Source organism: Juglans regia, chromosome 8 (genome assembly GCF_001411555.2).
Source record: "Juglans regia cultivar Chandler chromosome 8, Walnut 2.0, whole genome shotgun sequence".
NCBI lineage: Eukaryota > Viridiplantae > Streptophyta > Magnoliopsida > Fagales > Juglandaceae > Juglans > Juglans regia.
In genome coordinates, this window is record NC_049908.1 from 29,770,009 (window position 1) to 29,789,596 (window position 19,588).

At 38.4% G+C, this 19,588-nt stretch overlaps 4 protein-coding genes, 3 non-coding genes and 1 pseudogene across 8 annotated transcripts in view; 7 read left to right on the plus strand and 1 right to left on the minus strand.

Annotated features, from left to right (window-relative positions):
- Positions 1-19,588, minus strand: part of LOC109004516 (probable disease resistance protein At4g27220) — a 963,953-nt gene that overhangs the window by 327,415 nt on the left and 616,950 nt on the right. The window lies entirely within an intron of this gene.
- On the plus strand, positions 236-4,460 carry LOC109019856 (kinesin-like protein KIN-14U). Its single transcript, XM_019002227.2, has 10 exons — positions 236-1,341; positions 1,446-1,529; positions 1,615-1,776; positions 1,886-1,992; positions 2,067-2,251; positions 2,354-2,518; positions 2,611-2,829; positions 3,043-3,080; positions 3,344-3,471; positions 3,556-4,460. The coding sequence occupies exons 1-10, from the start codon at positions 1,119-1,121 to the stop codon at positions 4,165-4,167; spliced, it is 1,923 nt and encodes a 640-aa protein (XP_018857772.2). The 5' UTR covers positions 236-1,118; the 3' UTR covers positions 4,168-4,460.
- LOC109004480 lies at positions 6,109-9,009 on the plus strand. Its single transcript, XM_018983037.2, has 2 exons — positions 6,109-6,719; positions 8,051-9,009. Exons 1-2 carry the CDS (start codon positions 6,382-6,384, stop codon positions 8,700-8,702), a joined length of 990 nt encoding a protein of 329 aa, XP_018838582.2. The 5' UTR covers positions 6,109-6,381; the 3' UTR covers positions 8,703-9,009.
- Positions 9,086-12,589, plus strand: LOC109004481 (protein translocase subunit SecA 1-like). Its single transcript, XM_018983038.2, has 5 exons — positions 9,086-9,533; positions 9,753-9,901; positions 10,184-10,345; positions 11,411-11,526; positions 12,129-12,589. The coding sequence occupies exons 1-5, from the start codon at positions 9,302-9,304 to the stop codon at positions 12,145-12,147; spliced, it is 678 nt and encodes a 225-aa protein (XP_018838583.1). The 5' UTR covers positions 9,086-9,301; the 3' UTR covers positions 12,148-12,589.
- LOC118349377 lies at positions 13,671-13,834 on the plus strand. Its single transcript, XR_004802346.1, has one exon. It is a non-coding gene; the product is annotated as a U1 spliceosomal RNA (small nuclear RNA).
- Positions 14,696-14,856, plus strand: LOC118349366. Its single transcript, XR_004802336.1, has one exon. It is a non-coding gene; the product is annotated as a U1 spliceosomal RNA (small nuclear RNA).
- On the plus strand, positions 15,177-15,925 carry LOC109004471 (annotated as a pseudogene).
- Positions 18,739-18,899, plus strand: LOC118349344. The gene has a single exon (XR_004802314.1). It is a non-coding gene; the product is annotated as a U1 spliceosomal RNA (small nuclear RNA).

Consider the following 19,588-nt stretch of genomic DNA (forward strand, 5'->3'; position numbering starts at 1 on the left):
CAACACACGAGTAAATTCATTGTGTCCTCCACGTGGCAAGACCAACAGAAACTGGGACCAAGACTTTTTTGCCCTCTTTAAGCTCCCGACGCTCCTCCAAGACTTTTTCAGTTTGGTGTAGCCAATTTTAGATCTGGACCAACCAAAAAGATTCTTACATTAAAATATTTTTTTTATTAACCTTAGTGTCCCTTAACTGTGCAAGAAGTGTCACCTCCAAATCCGGGCCTTTATAGTGTTCAATCATTGAAATAAACCCGAACCCACATGCTTTTTCCTTCTGGGGTTTCCATATTTATTATTGTTTTTTAAAATTTGTGCTCAGTTTTTGACTTCTGATCGTTCTCGGTAATGAAGTCTAGGGTTTCTTCTTCTTCTTCTCTCCTTCGGTAATGTAGTCTTGTGCTTCTAGAGGTTCAATCCTGGGTCATTTATAATCATACCAACGTAGCTTTGCTCCAGCTTCCAAATTACCTATTTTTAGTATTCGGTTTGTGATAGTGGCTTTGGTTTTTAAATTATTCTCAGTTAATATTAACTTGCAGATTTATGAAGTTTATTGAATTTCTCGAGTTTTTATAGTTATTTATTAAGTTTTTTGGGTATTTTGAACGTTTGTTCTACTTGATCTTGATTTATATTCTCGTCATTCTTGGAAGTGTTTCTGGTTTTCGATGTTGAAGCTTGTTCGTATAGAGGTCAGTTAACACAGATTTTTGTCGGGTCTAATAACTGATTTATGTTAATGGTAGTTATGACCTCTTGTCCTTGTCTTTGAAGTGTAAAGAATTTCTCTCTCTAGCTTGTTGTCTTCGTACGGGTCAGTCGTATATATATATTTTTGTTGGGTCAGCTGTCTCTGATTTTTTTTGTTGTTGTCTATTTTTGGGACACAACTTATCTCAAAGTAGCAGTTATACATCTTTTCAATTTCTGGATTTTGTTGGAAAAAGTATATTTAGCTTCATTCGCAAGGAGGGGGAAAAAAAAAGAGCTTCATTTTCTGCTTTTGTTGGAGCATTTTTACAGCCAGAAAGTGTTGCTTCTGTTTCAAAACATTGCATTTCCTGGAAAAGGGTCGGTGCTGGTCTTGGTGGATTGCTTTGTTTGGCTGAGAAATGTCCATTCCCGCTGAAAAAGAACAGATCTCATTGCCTTTAGAAGATGCGAGGGAGTCCTTGAAATCATCCCCTATGGGATCAAACCCAGATTCCCTTGATGGGCTCTCACCGGTTTCTGAGTTGCTCAATTCACCATCGATTCCCGCTATCTATACCGATGTCAATGTCGTTCCTGAGCACGTAAAGAACGAGCTTGAGCAGTCGATATTGAATTTAGAAGGTACTATTTTCAATCTCGGCTTTTAGTTACGGGAGATTACCCCACACCAAGCAGTAGAGATCATTGCCATGATATTAACGTGTTGCATTGAATTGTTTCTTCAGAGGAGATTGCTCAGTTGAGGCTGAAGCGGCGGTCGTTAGATAAACGGCGGAGAGAAGCATTGAACAAGATATTAGACATCAAAGGTAATTGTGATGGTTGGCTTAGTCAGGGTTTCTTTTTAAATTACCTTCTTCTTTCTTCTGATATAGCATCGAATTCAATTTTCAGGCAGCATTCGGGTATTTTGTCGTGTTCGACCATTCCTATTGACAGACAAGAGAAGAATTCATGGACCCATTTCGACTGGGTCGGAGAAGATCGTGGTTCAGTTGGCTGGAATAAGGAAAGAATTTGAACTTGATAAAGTTTTTCTGCAACAAGCAAGCCAAGGTTAGTGTACAATTTCAATCTGTCAAAGTCTTGTTTATATTTTTTTATCTTTTTTTTTTAAACAATTTGGGCAGTTTCAGTAAGAGTATCCTGCTTGAGATTTCTGTAGACGATGTTTTTGTTGAGGTGGAACCGATCCTCAAATCTGCACTTGATGGGCATAATGTCTGCATTTTCGCCTACGGTCAAACAGGCACAGGGAAGACATTTACAATGGTGAGTATTTGATATTTGGATCTAGCTATTACTGGATTTGCATGGTTGAATAATGGATTGTAATGAATCTGCAGGACGGGACAAACGAGAAACCAGGAATTCTTCCTCGAGCTCTGAAAGAGCTCTTCAATCAAGCCTCTTTGAATAACTCACATTCTTTGACATTTTCAATGAGTATGCTGGAGGTGTACATGGGTAATCTGAGAGATTTGCTGGCTCCAAAGTCATCCTGCAGAGCATATGGGGCTTTAACACGATGGTATATCTATAATCTAATGTGTCAAATAGATTCGTCATGCACGACTAACTTCTTGGGCAATTTATTACATTGATTGCTTTGATTTGGTTAATTCTACTACAGCAACCTCAACATACAAACAGATTCCAAGGGTTTGGTGGAAATTGAGGGTCTCACAGATGTCCCAATTCCAGATTTTGCAACGGCCAGATGGTGGTATACTAAAGGGAGACGTGTTAGAGCCACTTCTTGGACTAGTGTTAATGAGGCATCTAGCAGATCACACTGGTGGGTTATGGGTCTAGACACATTTTTCAGATAGTCTTGATGGATTAATTTGGTTTGATAATTACGTTATCTGTTTAGCTTTATATATCTAGCCTTACAAGGATCAATGTATATCGATGTGGGGATGCTTCCGAAGCTAAAGCAGAAGTGAGCAAACTGTGGATGGTCGATCTTGGAGGAAGTGAGCGATTATTGAAAACAGGTGCCACTGGACTTACACTTGATGAAGGGCGGGCCATAAATCTCTCTCTTTCAGCTTTAGGTGATGTTATTGCAGCTTTGAGAAAGAAGAGGAGCTATGTGCCTTACAGGCAAGTACTCTGATAAGATTTGACTCTCGTCTTTAGTTATCTTTTCATTCTTGTTAGATAAGCCAAGAATGGATCCCAAAATTTACAATTGCCAAACACAGTTTGTAAGTTTTCAATCGAAGGAGTAGCCTTCTAAGTTGTTCTTTTTCCTACCAATTATTCTGGAACTCCAACTCAGTTCTATTTTCTATATCTTTGGTTTCACTGTTTCAGGAATAGCAAGCTAACTCAAATCCTCAAGGATTCCTTAGGTAACATGCTATATTCTTCTTTATTGCATCCTCAAACTATTAGAAACGATGCAAGCTTTGATACCATTTTGTAATGAGCTTATTCTTTAGCATAATTGAGACCTAGGATAATAGACAATCAAGCTTCTAGCTGTTTTATACATTGATGACTCCCCTCTAAGACTAAACTATGCATTTGTACTTAAAAATGCTTTGCTCGTTTTAGCAGAAAGGAATTGTTTTTAGGAGATGTTACCCTATTCTCTTACAATCAATTGGTATAGGTGATGGCTCAAAGGTTTTAATGCTTGTGCTTGTAAGCCCATGTGAAGAAGATACTGGAGAGACGATCTGTTCTTTGAGCTTTGCAAAGAGAGCTAGAGGCGTAGAGTCATATAGAGAATTTCCAGAGGTAGGCTTCTCAAATTTCTTATCTGGTGTTGGTGTCTGTGTGAACACATTCTTGTAACCGATACTTGTTTCGATGCATACACAGGAATTGAAGAAACAGAGAGAAAAAAAGATCATGCTTCTTGAAGAAGAAATGAGAGAAGCTGAAGAAGAATGTCAGGAAGTTGGGAATGAAATACAAAAGGCTGAAATCCTGTTAAGTGAAAACAAAAGGCTTTTCTCAGCTAATTATGGACTTATTGAAGATGAAGTGAAGACCCCCATGAGCACCAAAGAAGATTTAAAAGAAGCCACGGGAACACCTCGAAATTCAAAGAAAGTTATAAAGAGAAATCTTTCCAATTCTCAGCCTCGTTTCATGACATCTACTGTGGCCAGTCGCCAAAGGCAAGGTGCTGCAGAAAAAGAGATCGTCGGAAGAGCGAGAAGTTTCAGATCAGGGGCTAGAAGTTCCATCCACTTTCCAGCTTCCCAATCACTTAGTTATTCAGATCTGCGTTTCAAGGCAATTTTACAGAACTCCAATAGAAAATCACGATATGCTGAGACAAGTACTCTCCTCAGAGAGAGTCCCAAATGCAATGGCTTAGATACAAAACTAGACACCTTGCCACAGAGCAAGATGGTCACTGCATCGGATCCAAACTTTAGAGTTACCCTCTATCGTCATAGAAGAAGAAAGTCTGACATAATCTAGGTCGTGAAAAATGACTGATTGCTGCTCTTCTGGTGAATTTGTATAATGTGTCTGTTGTTGTTTGAGGTTCACATTCTTTTATCAGGAAAACGTTATACTGGGGAATGTTGTGCCATTAAATTTTAATGTGGTAATGGGTTGCTTTGCCGAGGCTTACAGATTTTGGATCTGTTTTAAGTTGCTTGTTTGCATAATCTTTGTTGTCGGGTTGGTTGTATAGCCTTGTTGGGTCCTGTTAATGATTTGTTAACGTGATTTTTGTAACCCAAGTAGGATCAGCAACTTTGTTTGAAGTTTGTAATGATGACATGATGTATGACTTTTTTCAATAATTTGATTACTACAATTCCTAAAGCCACAAATGCAGAGCCCAGCTTTGGGAAACCAGCTATGATTTAGTTCCCAATCCCACCCCTTTTTTGGTTATTATGTATGCACTTTGCCAAACCACATTAATTTACTTGTCTTATCCTCCTCTAATCCAATATCAAACTTGTCTTGTCCTCTTAAGCTACGTTTTGTTGATCTTCATGGCAATGGCATGTTTGCTCTTCTGGCAGGTTAGTCATGATGTTACCCTACCCTTTTCATGTACCATCACCGAAATCAAAACCTAGACTTGGGGCCTGAGGCCTGACCATACCGATCATTCAGCACAACACATCCTTCTCGCTACTCATCAATGTCTCATTTTGGTCAATAAAATTTATGAAGGAAAATAAATAACAGTGTTCATATATTAATGTTTGTGATTCACCATTAATAAAATACTTTCTAGGATTCCAAAAATCCGATTCAATACGAAATCCCATGATAGTCAAGGTTAGTTGTGTTGTTCATATGATTATCAATTCCATAAATATATGTTGTATATAGATACAGTACAGCCAAAAGAATTTCAAGAAATTGAATTTAAGAAGCTTCTCTTTTTTTTTGAATAAACAATAAGCTTCTCTTCTGGATGTAGCTAAGGGCAGGTTTGGGGAGTGGGATGAGACACAAAATTTTCATCTCATCTCATCTCATCATTATGCTTTTTTCAAATCTCCATACAAAATATAATAAATAATTCAACTTTTTCAAATCTCAATACAATAATAATACCAAAACATAATATTTTAAACACTAAAACAAAATACAAAATTCTCATCTCACCCTCAAAACCTGAACTCTTATCATATCTGTGTTGATGTTAGAACAGAATTGCTCTGCCAAGATTTGTCAAGAAACTCACAAACTTCACACAAGCGGTAAAGAAAACAATAAATAACACAAATGAGTGTGAAGCGGTAAAGAAAACAATAAAGAACACAAATGATTTACGTGGTTTGATTCTAATGATCTATATCCACAGCAGGAACAATTAGAAGCCTTATTTGATTCATTGATGAAAATACAGTTTGTGTGCAAGATCTCACTCTCACAGATCACTTTCTCCACAATGAGAAAGTATCTCTCTCACGAGTTTCTATCGTTCTTCTGTATATCTTCTCTCAGAATTATATTACATTGGAATGAGCCACTTAGACTCCTTTTATAGCATTCACAAGTATAACAAAAAAAATTACATCCATTCACCTCAGCATAATTACTCGAGTATTGGCTGCTTTCTTTTCTTTACTTGACATGCGTAGTGTTATAAATGGTTGCCATCTTTTACGACACAAAATTATTGATAAAAAATAAAAGAGAGGAACTCTGGTTTCATTTCAAAGGCATTCCTCCCAATTTGCATTGACTTATAGAAAGGAGAAGCGCGAAGAGACGATTCCGTTTAGATTGAGAAATGAAATGAGATAAAATAGTTTATAAATAATAATAAAATTTATAAGTTAAAATTTATGAATAATAATAAATAATAAGAAGGTAAATGAAGATGATTTCAATGCATTTCTCAATTCAAACCGACTCAGAACCCAGATCCCACCTCACGTGCATCCATCCCCTTGGCCAATGCCCTCAAATTCAATGAAGATATGGGAGTCAAAACGACGATCTCCGGTCCACGACATTCCTCTCCATATAAAAAGTAATAATCTTTTTTCTTAAAGAAAAACAAACCCCTCCTACTCTGATCCCCACGCTGTCGGTTACTAATTGGAGAAGCGTCGTCGCTTCGCAAGGCAAAATCCTCCTCGATCTGAGATTTTGAATTTGTTTTAGCAAAGATCACACTTAACTAACGGACACAGCGACGAAGACACAGAAACACACATGGCTCCCCCATCGTCCTTGCCATCACCGAAGGGCGTTGTGGTAACAGTGCCAGTGCTCGTCCTGGCGGCCTCCGTGGCCGCTATATTCTTGTTCTTTCTCTTGTCGTCTCTATCCTCTTGTTCTTGCCCTGCGGGAGTGTCCGGTGCCGGGGGCGATGTCCCCGTGTCCGTTGGTGGTGGTGATGGCGCGGGCCGTGTTTCTGTGTCCACGACGAAGGAGGATGTGGAGTGGGTCATGGACCAGATCCGAGTGAATGGCCTCCATATGCAAGACAACGTCCTCCGCAAGGGCATCAACCCCCGCTCCAGAGCCCAGCAACTCCAAGATCTCCTGCAGTACGTACTCTCCTCCCTCCTCTCTTTCTCTCTCTTTCTATATGTAAATGTATGTCTATGTGTGAACATATTCCAAAATCTTGTATGGTGATGGAGGAGTTGGTGTGTAGTTTTACATGGGTTTGTGGCATACGTATTTATTGATTCATTATTTGCTCTCTCAATTGAGATTTTGGAGATTTAACTTTGTCCTAAGCGCGGGTATTATATGAGTTGTTTCAGGAATTGTCCCAGTTTGTTTTTATTTTCCCCTCACAGGTTGCGCGGTGGGCGAAAGTTGGGTCGGGATTAAGTGATTTGGTGGGTTGGCAGGGAGTTTAGAAAGGAAGGTGACTTGGGGGAGGAAGAGTGTGTTTGAAGAAGTAAACGTTATGAGGAGGAATCGGGAAAATGATTAGTCGAAATGTGGGTCCCAAAGGTTTCATCAGAAAGGATGAACAATATGAATTTGAGAGGAAATGCAAGGAAATTTGTGGAGAAGCCTTTCTGGGAAAGTCTCTCTCTCTCATACACACGCATACCTACAATGCTCAGTGCTTTCATTGGAAATTATAAATTATTCACCTCATTGTTGTTTTAAAACAATGGCTAGGTTTTCTGAAATAAGCTTTGTGTTTGCACTATTTGTTTGCGTTTGGGAAACAACAAACAAGAGATACTTGGATACTATAAACATCATAGTGGTAACTTTGAATACTGGTTCTACAATTTTGATATTATTTGCCACAAACTCAGATGACTAGTGCACTTATTTTTCGGATAGGGTGACTTATGTTTTGTTTGTTTTTATGCTATTCTTAGGTCTGGCAGATGCGTTACCCTGTATCTTGGCTTGTTGTTTAAGGCTGGGTTGGATGGATCTTGGCTTCAAGTATTCCTAAAAGATCATTTGGTTACTCTGTACTCTGTAGTTCAGAAACAGAGAGATGATAAAAAATTTAAAACTTAGAGCAGTGGGAACCTGACAAAATAATACAAAACATAGACTGGATTGATATCTTTTTTCTTTTTTTATCCATACATGTAGTTTTGTTGTTCTCCTCGTTGTGGTTTCTAATAAAAAATTTTATTTACAAAAAGTTTTGTTAACAACCACAGTGAGTGTGTTTGGTCATAAATTATATATAGTGCTTGTTTGGTCATTTCTTGCTGCTTGAGCATTCTTTATCTGTCCTACATGTTGATTTCATGTGTGCATGTGTGTTTGCTGTGTACAGGTAGGCTTATGTGTTTGATATGCATACTAGGGTAGTAGGGTTTGTACATTTTCCCTTTTTTGAGAGTTTCTATGACAAACCCTATCAAGACTCTAACCAAATTCTCCTTTCCAGGTTCAAAGGCATATCACATTATGAAGGACCTGAAGCAAACAACCACACTGCCCTACCCTGCCCTGGAGAGCTTCTTGTTGAAGAACACCACAGCAACTATGGTGAGCCCTGGGCAGGGGGCCGAGATGTGTTTGAGTTCCTTGCACAATCTACACACCTCATGCCTGACTCACACGTCCTTGAAATTGGCTGCGGCACCCTCCGAGTTGGCTTGCATTTCATTCGCTATCTCAATCCTGAGCATTATAATTGTCTTGAAAGAGATGAGCTATCTCTGATGGCTGCATTTCGATACGAGCTTCCTTCTCAAGGACTCCTATACAAGCGGCCTTTCATTGTGAAAGGGGAGGATATGGATTTAACCAAATTTTCAGAAGTTGTGTATGATTTGATCTATGCTAGTGCTGTCTTTCTTCACATACCCGATAGGCTTGTGTGGGTTGGATTGGAAAGGTTAGCAACTAAAGTGAAACCTTATGATGGGCGAATCTTTGTGTCCCATAACATAAAGTTCTGTTCCCGTTTGGGAGGTGAAGAGTGTACAAAACGGCTGGGGAGTTTGGGGCTGGAGTATGTTGGAAAGCATACACACGATAGCTTGCTTTTTAATCACTATGAGATCTGGTTTGAGTTTAGGCGATCAAGGGCTTAGGACTTGGAAAGATGCAATTTCTCTTGGAAGGTTGTTCATAGTTAGGAAACAGGCTTCGAGTGGGCTCTGACTACTGCAACCACAAGGCTATATAAGTAAGGTCAAGTGTTCAGCTTGCTGTTGATAAATATACGTAGAAGAAAGAGGGCTGACAAATTGATGGGGCTTCATCCTTAGCAAGTAATTTGCTTGAACGCAAAATTGAACATGCCTTGTATTTTGTGGTAGAAGTATTCATTGCAATTTGTAACTTTTTGTGCATGGAGTTGTGACGTTATGTGATGTCCGAAAAAGAGGTGTTAACCCATTGATTTTTGCAAACAACTTGGGCAACTTTTTAAGGTATTGAGCTCCAGTTATCGGGGTACTCTCCTATTACTGGTGAAGATCACATTTTTGTTCAAAACGTGATGGTTTGAAAGCATACATTTCCGTCTTCAAACGGCGTCGTTTCTATTATCTAAATGCTCGCACAATCTGAAAACGTAAAACCCCATGGACTAAATCATAAACCCTAATACTAACCACAGAGAGAGAGAGAGAGAGAGAGAGAGAGAGAGCTCAGAATAGCTTTCCAACTCCGGAGCCAAAACCCAAGAATGCCTTCTTCACGAATCCTTACCAGCACTTACAGGAGTTTCCCTAACTTCTCATCCTTCCCTTTATTCTCTTCCTCCAGATTCCGTCACCTAACTCTGTCACAGCATCGCTCGATCTTCTCCACCGCACAGCTTCAGGGCTCATGGATGGACAGGATCAAAGGGGTCTTCACCGGGCAGAAGACCAACCCGGAAGAACCCCAGATCAGCTCCGAATCGTTCACGCTCCTTCGTGAGTGCCCACATAACCGCCATATCATTCTGGCTGTTGTTTTATTTTTATTTTATTTGTTTGCTAAATTGTTGTGTTTTTAATTGCATAGCTGTTGATGTGCTTCACATCTTGGTTACTCTTGACGAACCCATTTTAATTTTTTTTTTTTTTTGTGCAAAATTTACTTAGTCGATGCAATCCATATTATTTTTTAGTGTTATTCTTGTTTGATTGCAGGGTTTGCGGATGAATTGAAGAATGCGAGAAGGTTAGGGGCATTCAAGCAATATATGGTGGGTCGAAGCAGTGAGGCGACATTTTCAGATGCTTTTGAGAAGCAGGAAGCTATAATTCGACACCTTGGAGGTTTCGATCCTACTGGAGAGGTTGGTTTTCTCTATAGAATTCAGATTGTTTACATATAGTCTTAACGTAAACATAGGAATGATATCACGACCATAATTTCCACCCCAAATTTTCCCTCTTCGTAGCTAATTTCAAAGTGGGTGTCTGCCACTCTAGCTGGTAAAGTTTTCTATTTCCCGGCTGTAAGGTTGGGAATGCAGCTCAAGTATTTGTATCTTGGGATTTGCTACACTGGTTTAACTTTTGTGAGATTCTATAGGGGAAAATCTTCTCATTTTGGTTTTAGGTCTATTTATATGTAGAATCTTCAAATTGCTCATAAACAAGAAACTGCAAAGCATTGTAATTGCCCGATAGCGGACGTAGAGAATGCACTTGCGAAGTTTACATGGGCTAAAGAAGCACAAAAGAAGATAGAGAAGTTAAAAGAAGAAGGGAAACCGATGCCGAAGAGCATTGCTGAGGTAGATTTCTCTCTGTTTGCCTTATTTTTCTCGCTGCCAATTTGTTTGTGATGTATTCTCCATATGTATGGTAGAAACCTCATTAACTTTGTATATCTGTGAAAAGTACTAATTGAAACCACTCTAAATTTGTGAACTTGGGAAAATTAAATTTTAGAATATGCATACACCCATACATTCACGTGTCTGTATTCTAGTATTTAGAGGAACATGGCATCCTCTGGGTCTATTTTCTGGATATGCATCACCTCATTGACAAGGTCTATTGCGCGAGGAGAAGAAATACTAGTCCCGGATGAAAGAGTAATGCGATTGCCTCTATTGAGAAGAAAGTAGTATTGAATTTTTTTTTATTGGTAAACAATATTTTATTTATCATAAGAAAAGTAGTATTGAATGTTGGCACTTCTATAAAAAGAAAAAAGTGCTATTGGATATTGGAAACATAAAATTTTTTTTTTTATAAATGATATTGGAAACATAAACTGTAAACAATTATACACAACGAGGAAAAAGATGGTGTTGGGTGATTGAAGTCTATTAAATCTCTGTATGGATAAACTTTGGTAGACTGTCTATGTAGGCTCTTTCTACTTTTTCATTCTCCTCACTCTGCCTCGGCTGGGAAGGGAGGGGGCCGCATGGGAAAAGTAGAAAGAGCTTACAAAGACAGTCTACCAGTCTACCATAGTTTATCCCAGCGAGATGGGATGACATCTAGAGTTGCTATTATCAGCTTAAAAATCTATGCGGATCAAGTTTGCAGTTGTGTTGTCTGTGAATCAATGTGAACTTTATCACCCTGCAACAAAATTTTCCTTGAGCTAGCATTGTTTACTGTCTTCTCTATGTTGTTACTTCAAATACATGCATTGATGAGTGGATTTATCTAGAGCCACTTATGCTATTATCTCACCATTTATTTACTCCTGGGGTCTAAAATATGACATAGTTACACGCTGCTTGGCTGTGTAAAATATGGAGTACATGCATGGTAGTTTTCTTGATCCTTAGAAACAGAGGCTGAAAATACACTTACAATTACTTGTACCTTATGATCTGTAGGTGCAGAAGCTGGTGGGTACGACACCATTGGATCTTGCCAGGTCTAATTTGGCCAAGAGTGGGCAAATCAGTAGGAATGCTCTTTGCCCTTGTGGTTCCAAGAAGAGATACAAACGGTACTTCTTCTGTGCTTAAACCGTTTGAGTAATCTTTCCTACTCCATTTCGATAGTCATGTAGATTACAAGATTAGGTGTTACATAGTTTCTTAAATTTCAGTAGATACTATTCCATGTATGCCACATGTGGTTGACTATCATATAGACTTTCTTTTGTGGCTCACTTGGTTCTCTCAGGAAACAAAATGCATTTTATTAGATTAGAACTTTTTTTCTTCATACATTATTCTATTGGTCAATTGTAATAGACTTTAATAGCTTGAACGTACATGATTTTCTAGTATCTTTAGACAGTCATGCATAGGTGTGGTTCTTGTATATGTCCCGTGTACTTGGCTTCGCCTATATTTAATAAAATTGCTATTTACTGAAAAAAAAAAAAAAACTTCCCATAATAAATAGCCAAGTAATTTGACTCAAGAAACCTTTTGTACGTAACTAGTCTAGGAATTTTCTTTTGCTTTGTGTGCTTTTCATTAGTTTCCATAAGCTAGTTTATTTGCTCAGATAAACTTTTGGCTATAGAGGATCAGGGTGTGAATTTTAGAAAACATCTTAAGGTCAATCACTTTTATTTTCTCTATATTCTTTGTTTTGAAGGTGCTGCGGGAAGGATTGAGGGGATTTGAGAACTACATTTTACAGGGAAAAAGACCTTGATTCAAGTGCTGGGTATTAGAGTTTCACAGAGATGGTGAATTCAACTTTCTCAAAGAATTATTTGTTGGAGCTCTTTGGTGTACAACAGTTTTGTTGGACAAGTTAACCAGCAGACAGGCCATCGTATGCTTTCAGGGAACTGACAATCAGATGGTTTTCTAACCGACGTGGTTGCTTCTGTTTCCACATCATTGAGTGAACGAATTAAGTGGAAAATAATAAAATCTCAGTAGCAAGCATTACAACTTCCAAATTATCAAATTTATGTGAGAAATGGATGATGTCCTTGCTTTGAAAATTATATATTTGAATAGATTTAGGTCCGTGGGAAAGTCAATTCCATTACATAAAAAGAAATGCTAGTATCTATCTAGAAGGCTAGTAGAAGATTGAGGGTATTATGGAGGAGTTTATGGATGGCTAAAGGAATCGCCCTCTATATATAACAAATTGAGTAATGTTATATACAGTCGTAGAATGTTCAAGCGGCACGATCATTTTGAAAAAAAGTGAAGTTCATTATTAAAAAATTAGTTTTTTTTTCAAGTGAGTTTTTTTTCAAAGGGATTGCGTGATACTTGCGCATTCTATGACTGCAAATATCATTCATTATAATACTAAGGCATTTCCGTATGTTGTAAGGTAAAGAACGTGAAATCGAGGATGAAGGAACAAAATTATCTTCTACTTGTGCTGTTGCTTTTAGGTATGGCGCTCCAGTTTGTAAAGGGTCACGTTAATTCCCAAATACATACTAAACGTATTGACAAGTTCTACAACAGGCTAGCTCATGTCAATAGCCACTCAAATTACAATCAGTCTACAAATAGTTGAGGGCTTTATATTGTAAACTTTAAACCTTGCTATTCTTGAAAGATATTACAATAGGTTATTAAAAAAAAGTTTCAAATCTGTCCTAATTTAATAAGCTAAATCTAGAAGCTTGCCTCTCTGAAAAGATCGAGTCACAGAACCTTTTACAATCTATTTCAACTTATCTCAGCTCATCTCAAGTCATCTTCGAATCCAAACGTCTCCTTAACCTAGCATTTTGCAATTCATTAGAATGTTCACATAAGCACAAAAATAATGAATACAAGATCGAGTCCTGCTGTGTTAGGGGGATTAAGACGCTAGCTAGCTTTAAATTTCTTAGAATAAACCAACCATGCTCGATTGCAGATGTAATAAGATTTCTACCATGAATGATTCGAACTTAAATTAAATATACAGCTTGATATCAAGGTTAATACAATGAATTTGAAAATAACGATCATACTTTAAAAGAAGAATATCAAAAGATAATTACAATGAAAAAATATAGAGGGGAAACAAAACAAAAAAAAAAGAGAAGAGAAAAGGATGGACTGAGATTCAATGCATCCAAGCATCGGGTCCGTTATTCATATCCCACATCGAAAGCATGAGTTTGAATGGGAGCCAGTAGGACCTTTGAAAAGGAAACGAGCAAGACTCAGAAACGTACTTACCTGGGCGGGGTCAATGAGTGATCAAGAAGGCTCATGGCCTAGGCTGGTGACCTCCATTGCACTTTGAGGAGGGGTGCTCGCCTAAGGTCTCCCCAATGTGGGAGAGCCTACGTCATAATTTGTGCCAGTGGGGGCCTGCGTTCGCGCGGCCCCTGCCTATTTTAGTTCAAACTGTTCTGACGCGTTCTTCCATGTATGAACTTGTGAGAGGTTCATATCCTAGTGGACTGTATTCTAGTTTTTCATCTTATACCAACAAAGAAAAGCCATCTTTTTCTTGAGGCAAACCATGCCATTTTATTATCTGCTCTCGACAGAGGTGAGTCTGATTTTGCCATCCCCTTTCAGTGAAGATCTTCAAAAATAGTCAGTCCCATTTGAAATCTCTATAATCTCTTGGTAGCTCAACACAAATCAGTTCATCATCGAAGGTATGCATCATCCATCTCGTAAAACTTCCTAAAGGTCGACAACTACCTCATACGATGCACCCATCTCGTAAAACTTCGATGTCATCTTGAGTTATTTGTAATGTCCTTTCAAAGTAAAGTAGGTTTCATCGGTTTTACGGCAATGATGTGCCAATTTTGTCTCTGAACATCTCTTCTCTGTTTAGAAATTAGATCAGACCACTCTTGAAACCACAAAACAATACCTCTTTTGCTTCCCACATTATGTACATTAGTTATATGTATATTACTAATTTCTTTTGCCATCATCTTTTTAGAAAGAAACTAAATTGGATCTTTTTTTACATTTTTTTTGGAAGCCCAATCAGGAGTACACCTTGAGCAACCTTCTAATGCCCTGTTAAAATAAATTTTCCCAAGAGAAAACCAACAAGAATCAACCTCAAGCTCTTTGCATCGTATGCATACTTCTATTACCGTCTGTTCAATTGTGAAGAGATTGGCCATACAGAATAGAATTGAATATTTGTTGTCCCACATCGATAAGGTATCGATGTAGATATGGATAGTTCTGAGTATAAATATAAAGCACACAGGATTGAGCAACATACTTACCTGGACGGGGTCAATAAGTGATCAAGAAGGCTTATGGCCTAGGTTGGTGACCTCCATTGCACATAGGAGGGGTGCCCGTCTAAGGTCTCCCCAAGTGGGAGAGCCTACGTCATAATTTGTGGCAGTGGGGGCCTGCGTTCGCGCGGCCCCTGCCTGATATATATTCAAACTTTTTCTGCATCGAATGGCCTCCTTTCACTTGTTTCTTTACTCCTAAGTCGGAGAACCTGGACTTTTAACTTGTTTCTTAACTCTTAAGTCGGAGAACCTCCACTTTAATTTGTCAAGCGACTCTAGCCTTTTCTTCCCCCACCTCCTTTAACTTTACCAGGGCCCAACTCCACGCGAAGTTTCTTGGCAATTATTGTCTTTAGACCAAAGACCCATATATTAATGATTATTCAATTGAAATACCGAGGAAGAAATGAGGAATATTCAAAGAAAAAAAAAACCAAAAATGTTGGAGAGTCCAGTAAAATTTTCTCTGCATGTAGACTTGGAAGGGTTGGAGTCGTCGAGAAGGCAGCTCTAGCCTAGTTGGTTGCATTTTATATAGTCAATAACCAATATAAAATTCCATCACTATCTTCCATACCGGCCAATATTAATTTACGAAACTGAACATATTGGTGGCATGTTCTGCGGTACCATTTCCACCATTATTGTTGTCTTGGTGTCATGGAGGTTGATTCAACGAGGATTTCTCTCCGTCCGTTCAAGTTAACGGACGTGGATGATTTTATGTTATGGGCAGGTGATGATCAAGTGACAAGAAACCTACGATGGAAGACTTTTAACTCTCAAGGAAGAGGCTTTGAATTTCATCAAGGACGTTTGCATACCCCACCCTTGGCGTCGATCCATATGTATCGATGACCGTTCGATCGGCTTCATCTCCGTTTTCCCGTGGTCCGGCGATGACAGGTGTAAGGCTGATATAGGGTATGGAATTTCCACAAAGTATTGGGGCCAAGGGATTACTACCAGGGCAGTGAAGATCGCCCTCTCACAATTGTTCAAAGATTTCCCTGATCTGGTAAGGTTGCAAGCTTTTGTAGATCAGGAAAATAAAGCCTCCCAGAGGGTATTAGAGAAAGCTGGGTTCCAAAGGGAAGGGCTACTAAGGAAGTATACCTTTATTAAGGGGAGACTTGTAGATCTACTTCTCTATAGTGTTTTATCAACTGACTCCCTCCCTACAGATCCCCAGGGCTCAGCTTAGGAACTATAATAAATTCTCTGATCTATATATGTATATTATATATATATATATACACACACACACATACATAGATAAGGGAATGGTAAGAAAAATGGTACAAGAGATCTAGGGTGGATAGTAAGATTGGGTTTAGCGTAGACAAGCTGGAGGAGACTCAAAATGGGAATGCTTCTTGATATATCGTAGAAAGCGGCCCAACTGGCGAGGTTGTGTGCAGCAAAGTTAGCACTTCTGTGCATTTTTTGAGCGGATCACCATGTGCAGCCATTGAGACTGGCTTGTTTTATCATCTGGTTAATAAGTTCTATATCTAATATGATGTTCTTATTGCTTATTTTATCTAATTGTGGTTATTAAAGAAAAAATCTATTTACAATCTTGTTTATTGACGTATCATCGATGTAAAAGCCTTCCACATCAGTCAGTATAAAAGAAGTATTCGTGTTTAGCCTTATTGTAAAACTACATGATTTCGACTCTGGTGCATGTAGCACACTAGCTAGCACTTCATTTCAATTTCACTGCATCAGTGATCAACAACCATATACGCAGATGCAAAATACCAAGTTACCTGAAAACAGCGCTAAAGCTAGTGCCAGTCAGTGGTTTCTCTTGCAGTCATGATCGATCTTGTGGGTACGGCGGATAGTTTGAGAGCCATATTTTATAGCTTCTAGATGACAATGAAAATACTAAACCACATACAATGAATTGCAATCATCTAATGTCTGTATAATGTCTGAAATATTCTGTCGTTTGTATTCTATTCTGTTAAAGTTATCTCATCATCATGTTAAACAATCTCTCACTGTATTTTCTGACATTATGGTTAAAAATAAGGTTTGAAGACGGAAGGTTTCATATAACTTACTATTACACTTTAAATAAAAACAGAGGGAAAAATTTTTTTAAGCCAACTTTGGGAAGGGTTGACCGCATAAGGTCTTCCCACTGTGGGAGAGCCTACGTCATAACTTGTGCCAGTGGGAGCCTGCGTTCGCGCGGTCCCTGCATATCGGATTCGTTTTTAGTTTAAACCCTGAATCTGAAGCATGATTTATGTATTGGGTTTGCCAGACTTTCTTCTTTGTATGAACTGGTGAGAGATTCATATCCCAACACTTGTATTTCAGTTTTTCTCCTTACGGCAACAAAGCAAAGCCATCATTTTCTTGAGGAAACCAAGCCATTTTGTTATATGCTCTCGATAGAGGTCGACTACTAGCTCTTTATGTTGTAGACGAGTCTGATTTTTCCATCCCCTTTCAGTGAAGATGTTCAAAAATAGTGTTCCAACTCTCATCGATTCTCATCAGTTTAACAAGTCAGAAAATATGATTGCCTACATGATTTTTTGCGTCATTTGGTTACTGGCCGACGCTCCCACTGCATTATATTTTGCTCAGACAAGTTTTTCTTCGTTTTCATGACAAAGATCAAGTACTAAAAAGGCTCTTTCGAAAGTTGGTACTTATATGCACCATAGGGAGCTATGGCAGTATTGGATTATTGTTGCCTCATGATATGATATGGTTGATTGCTTGGGGGTGGAAAGGTTTCGTAGAGCCCTTTAAGGAGGCAAGTAAAATTGAATTTTCTTCCGAAGCTTGTACAACTTGAGGGGAATGGAGGCTGGCAAAGGAGGACTTGCTATGTCCAACCAGCTTGTTGCGGCCAAATTCCTAATCCGCCCACCAGAAAAAAAAAAAATGAAATTGAAAAGAAAGCATAAGCTTTAGTATTTTAGGAACGCATGAAAGTAGATAGACCTCCGATCAGCGATGTCATCTTGAGTTATTTGTAATGCCCTTTCAAAGTAGAGTAGGTTTTATCGGTTTTACGGTAATGATGTGCCAATTTGTCTCTGAACATCTCTTCTAGATCTGTATAGAAATTAGATCAGACCACTCTTGAAACCACAAACCATACCTCTTTTGCTTCCCACGTTGTGTACATTAGTTAGTGTCTATTGTTAAATATTTTAACATGAATGTTAATAATCGGATCTTCGATATTCTATAATTCACGATAATAAAACAATAATAGTTAAAAGATATAACCTTATCCATCACATATCGATGAAAAATCTGACCTGACTATGAAAGAATGATCACCCTAACAACTTAACCTCATAAGTATCTCTCGATGACTAGAAACACAATAATGTTATATGTGAGAACCCTTAACCCCTCAGTACTATTTATAAATTTCTAGTTATCAAAAAATGATGACTAGAAATCTAGAAACTTTATATCCCACTGTGATTAGATATAGAATTAATATTATTTTATTGGAGCTAATCTCATCCCATTATGACTCATCAATTAAGTGATAAGTATTGAGCTATTCTAAACCCATCAGAATATGAGTGTGTGAGACATAGAGTTTAAATAAAACTCTTACATCTATCACTTATTTCTTTTGCCACCATCTTTTTAGAAAGAAACTAAATTGGATCTTTTTTAACATTTTTTTGGAAGAAGCCCAAGTCAGTTAGAGATCACACTAATCACTACTCATAACTCGACAATCAGGAGTACACCTTGAGCAACCTTCTAATGCCATGTTAACAGAAATATTCCAAGAAAAAATCAACAAGAATCAACCTCAAGAAAACAAAATGAAAATTAATGTCAGATTGTAACAAAACTAGCTCTTTGCGTTGTATGCATACTTCTATTACCATCTGTTCAATTGTGAAGGGATTGGCTATACAGAATAGAATCGTATATTTGTAGTCCCATATTGATAAGGTATCGATGTGGATATGGATAGTTCTGAGTATAAATATAAAGCACGCTGGATTGAGCAACATACTTACCTGGACGGGGTCAATGAGTGATCAAGAAGGCTTATGGCCTAGGTTGGTGACCTCCATTGCACATAGGAGGGGTGCCCGCCTAAGGTCTCCCCAAGTGGGAGAGCCTACGTCATAATTTGTGGCAGTGGGGGCCTGCGTTCGCGCGGCCCCTGCCTGATATATATACAAACTTTTTCTGCATCGAAGAGCCTCTATTCCCTTGTTTCTTACTCCTAAGTCGGGAGAACCTGCACTTTCACTTGTTTCTTACTCTTTAAGTGGGAGAAGCTGCACTTTCAAGGACCAGACATTTAAGTTCTAAGGACCAGAAAATAAAATTGCTTTGTGATTGTACTAGTAGGTTTGCAATGCCTGGGCGGGTTCATACTGTTCATGAGCGAATTTGTAGCTTGCATTAAAAAAACCTGCACAATATTGTCTTGATTGATATGGCACAACTACTTTGAGGCGGCGAAATATGAAGCCAATATTTTCTGTTTTGGTTTCCATTTGTCAAGCGACTCTAGACTTTTCTTACCCCCGGCCTCCTTTAACTTTACCACCTACCAATCGTTCCACTTATCAGTCACAAGATAAACAAGTCCTTAAATGCACCACAGATGGCCCAACTCCATTGAAGTTTCTTGGCAATTGTTGTCTTTAGACCAAAGTTCCATATATGAATCATTATTCGACTGAAATGCCGAGGAAACAATGAATATTATTCCAAAAGAAAAGAAAGAAAAATGTTGGAGAGTCCAATAAAATATTCTCTGCATGCAGACTTGGAATAGTTGGAGTTGTCGAGAAGGCACCTCTAGCCTAGTTGGTGGTATTTTTAATTTTATATAGGTAATAACCAA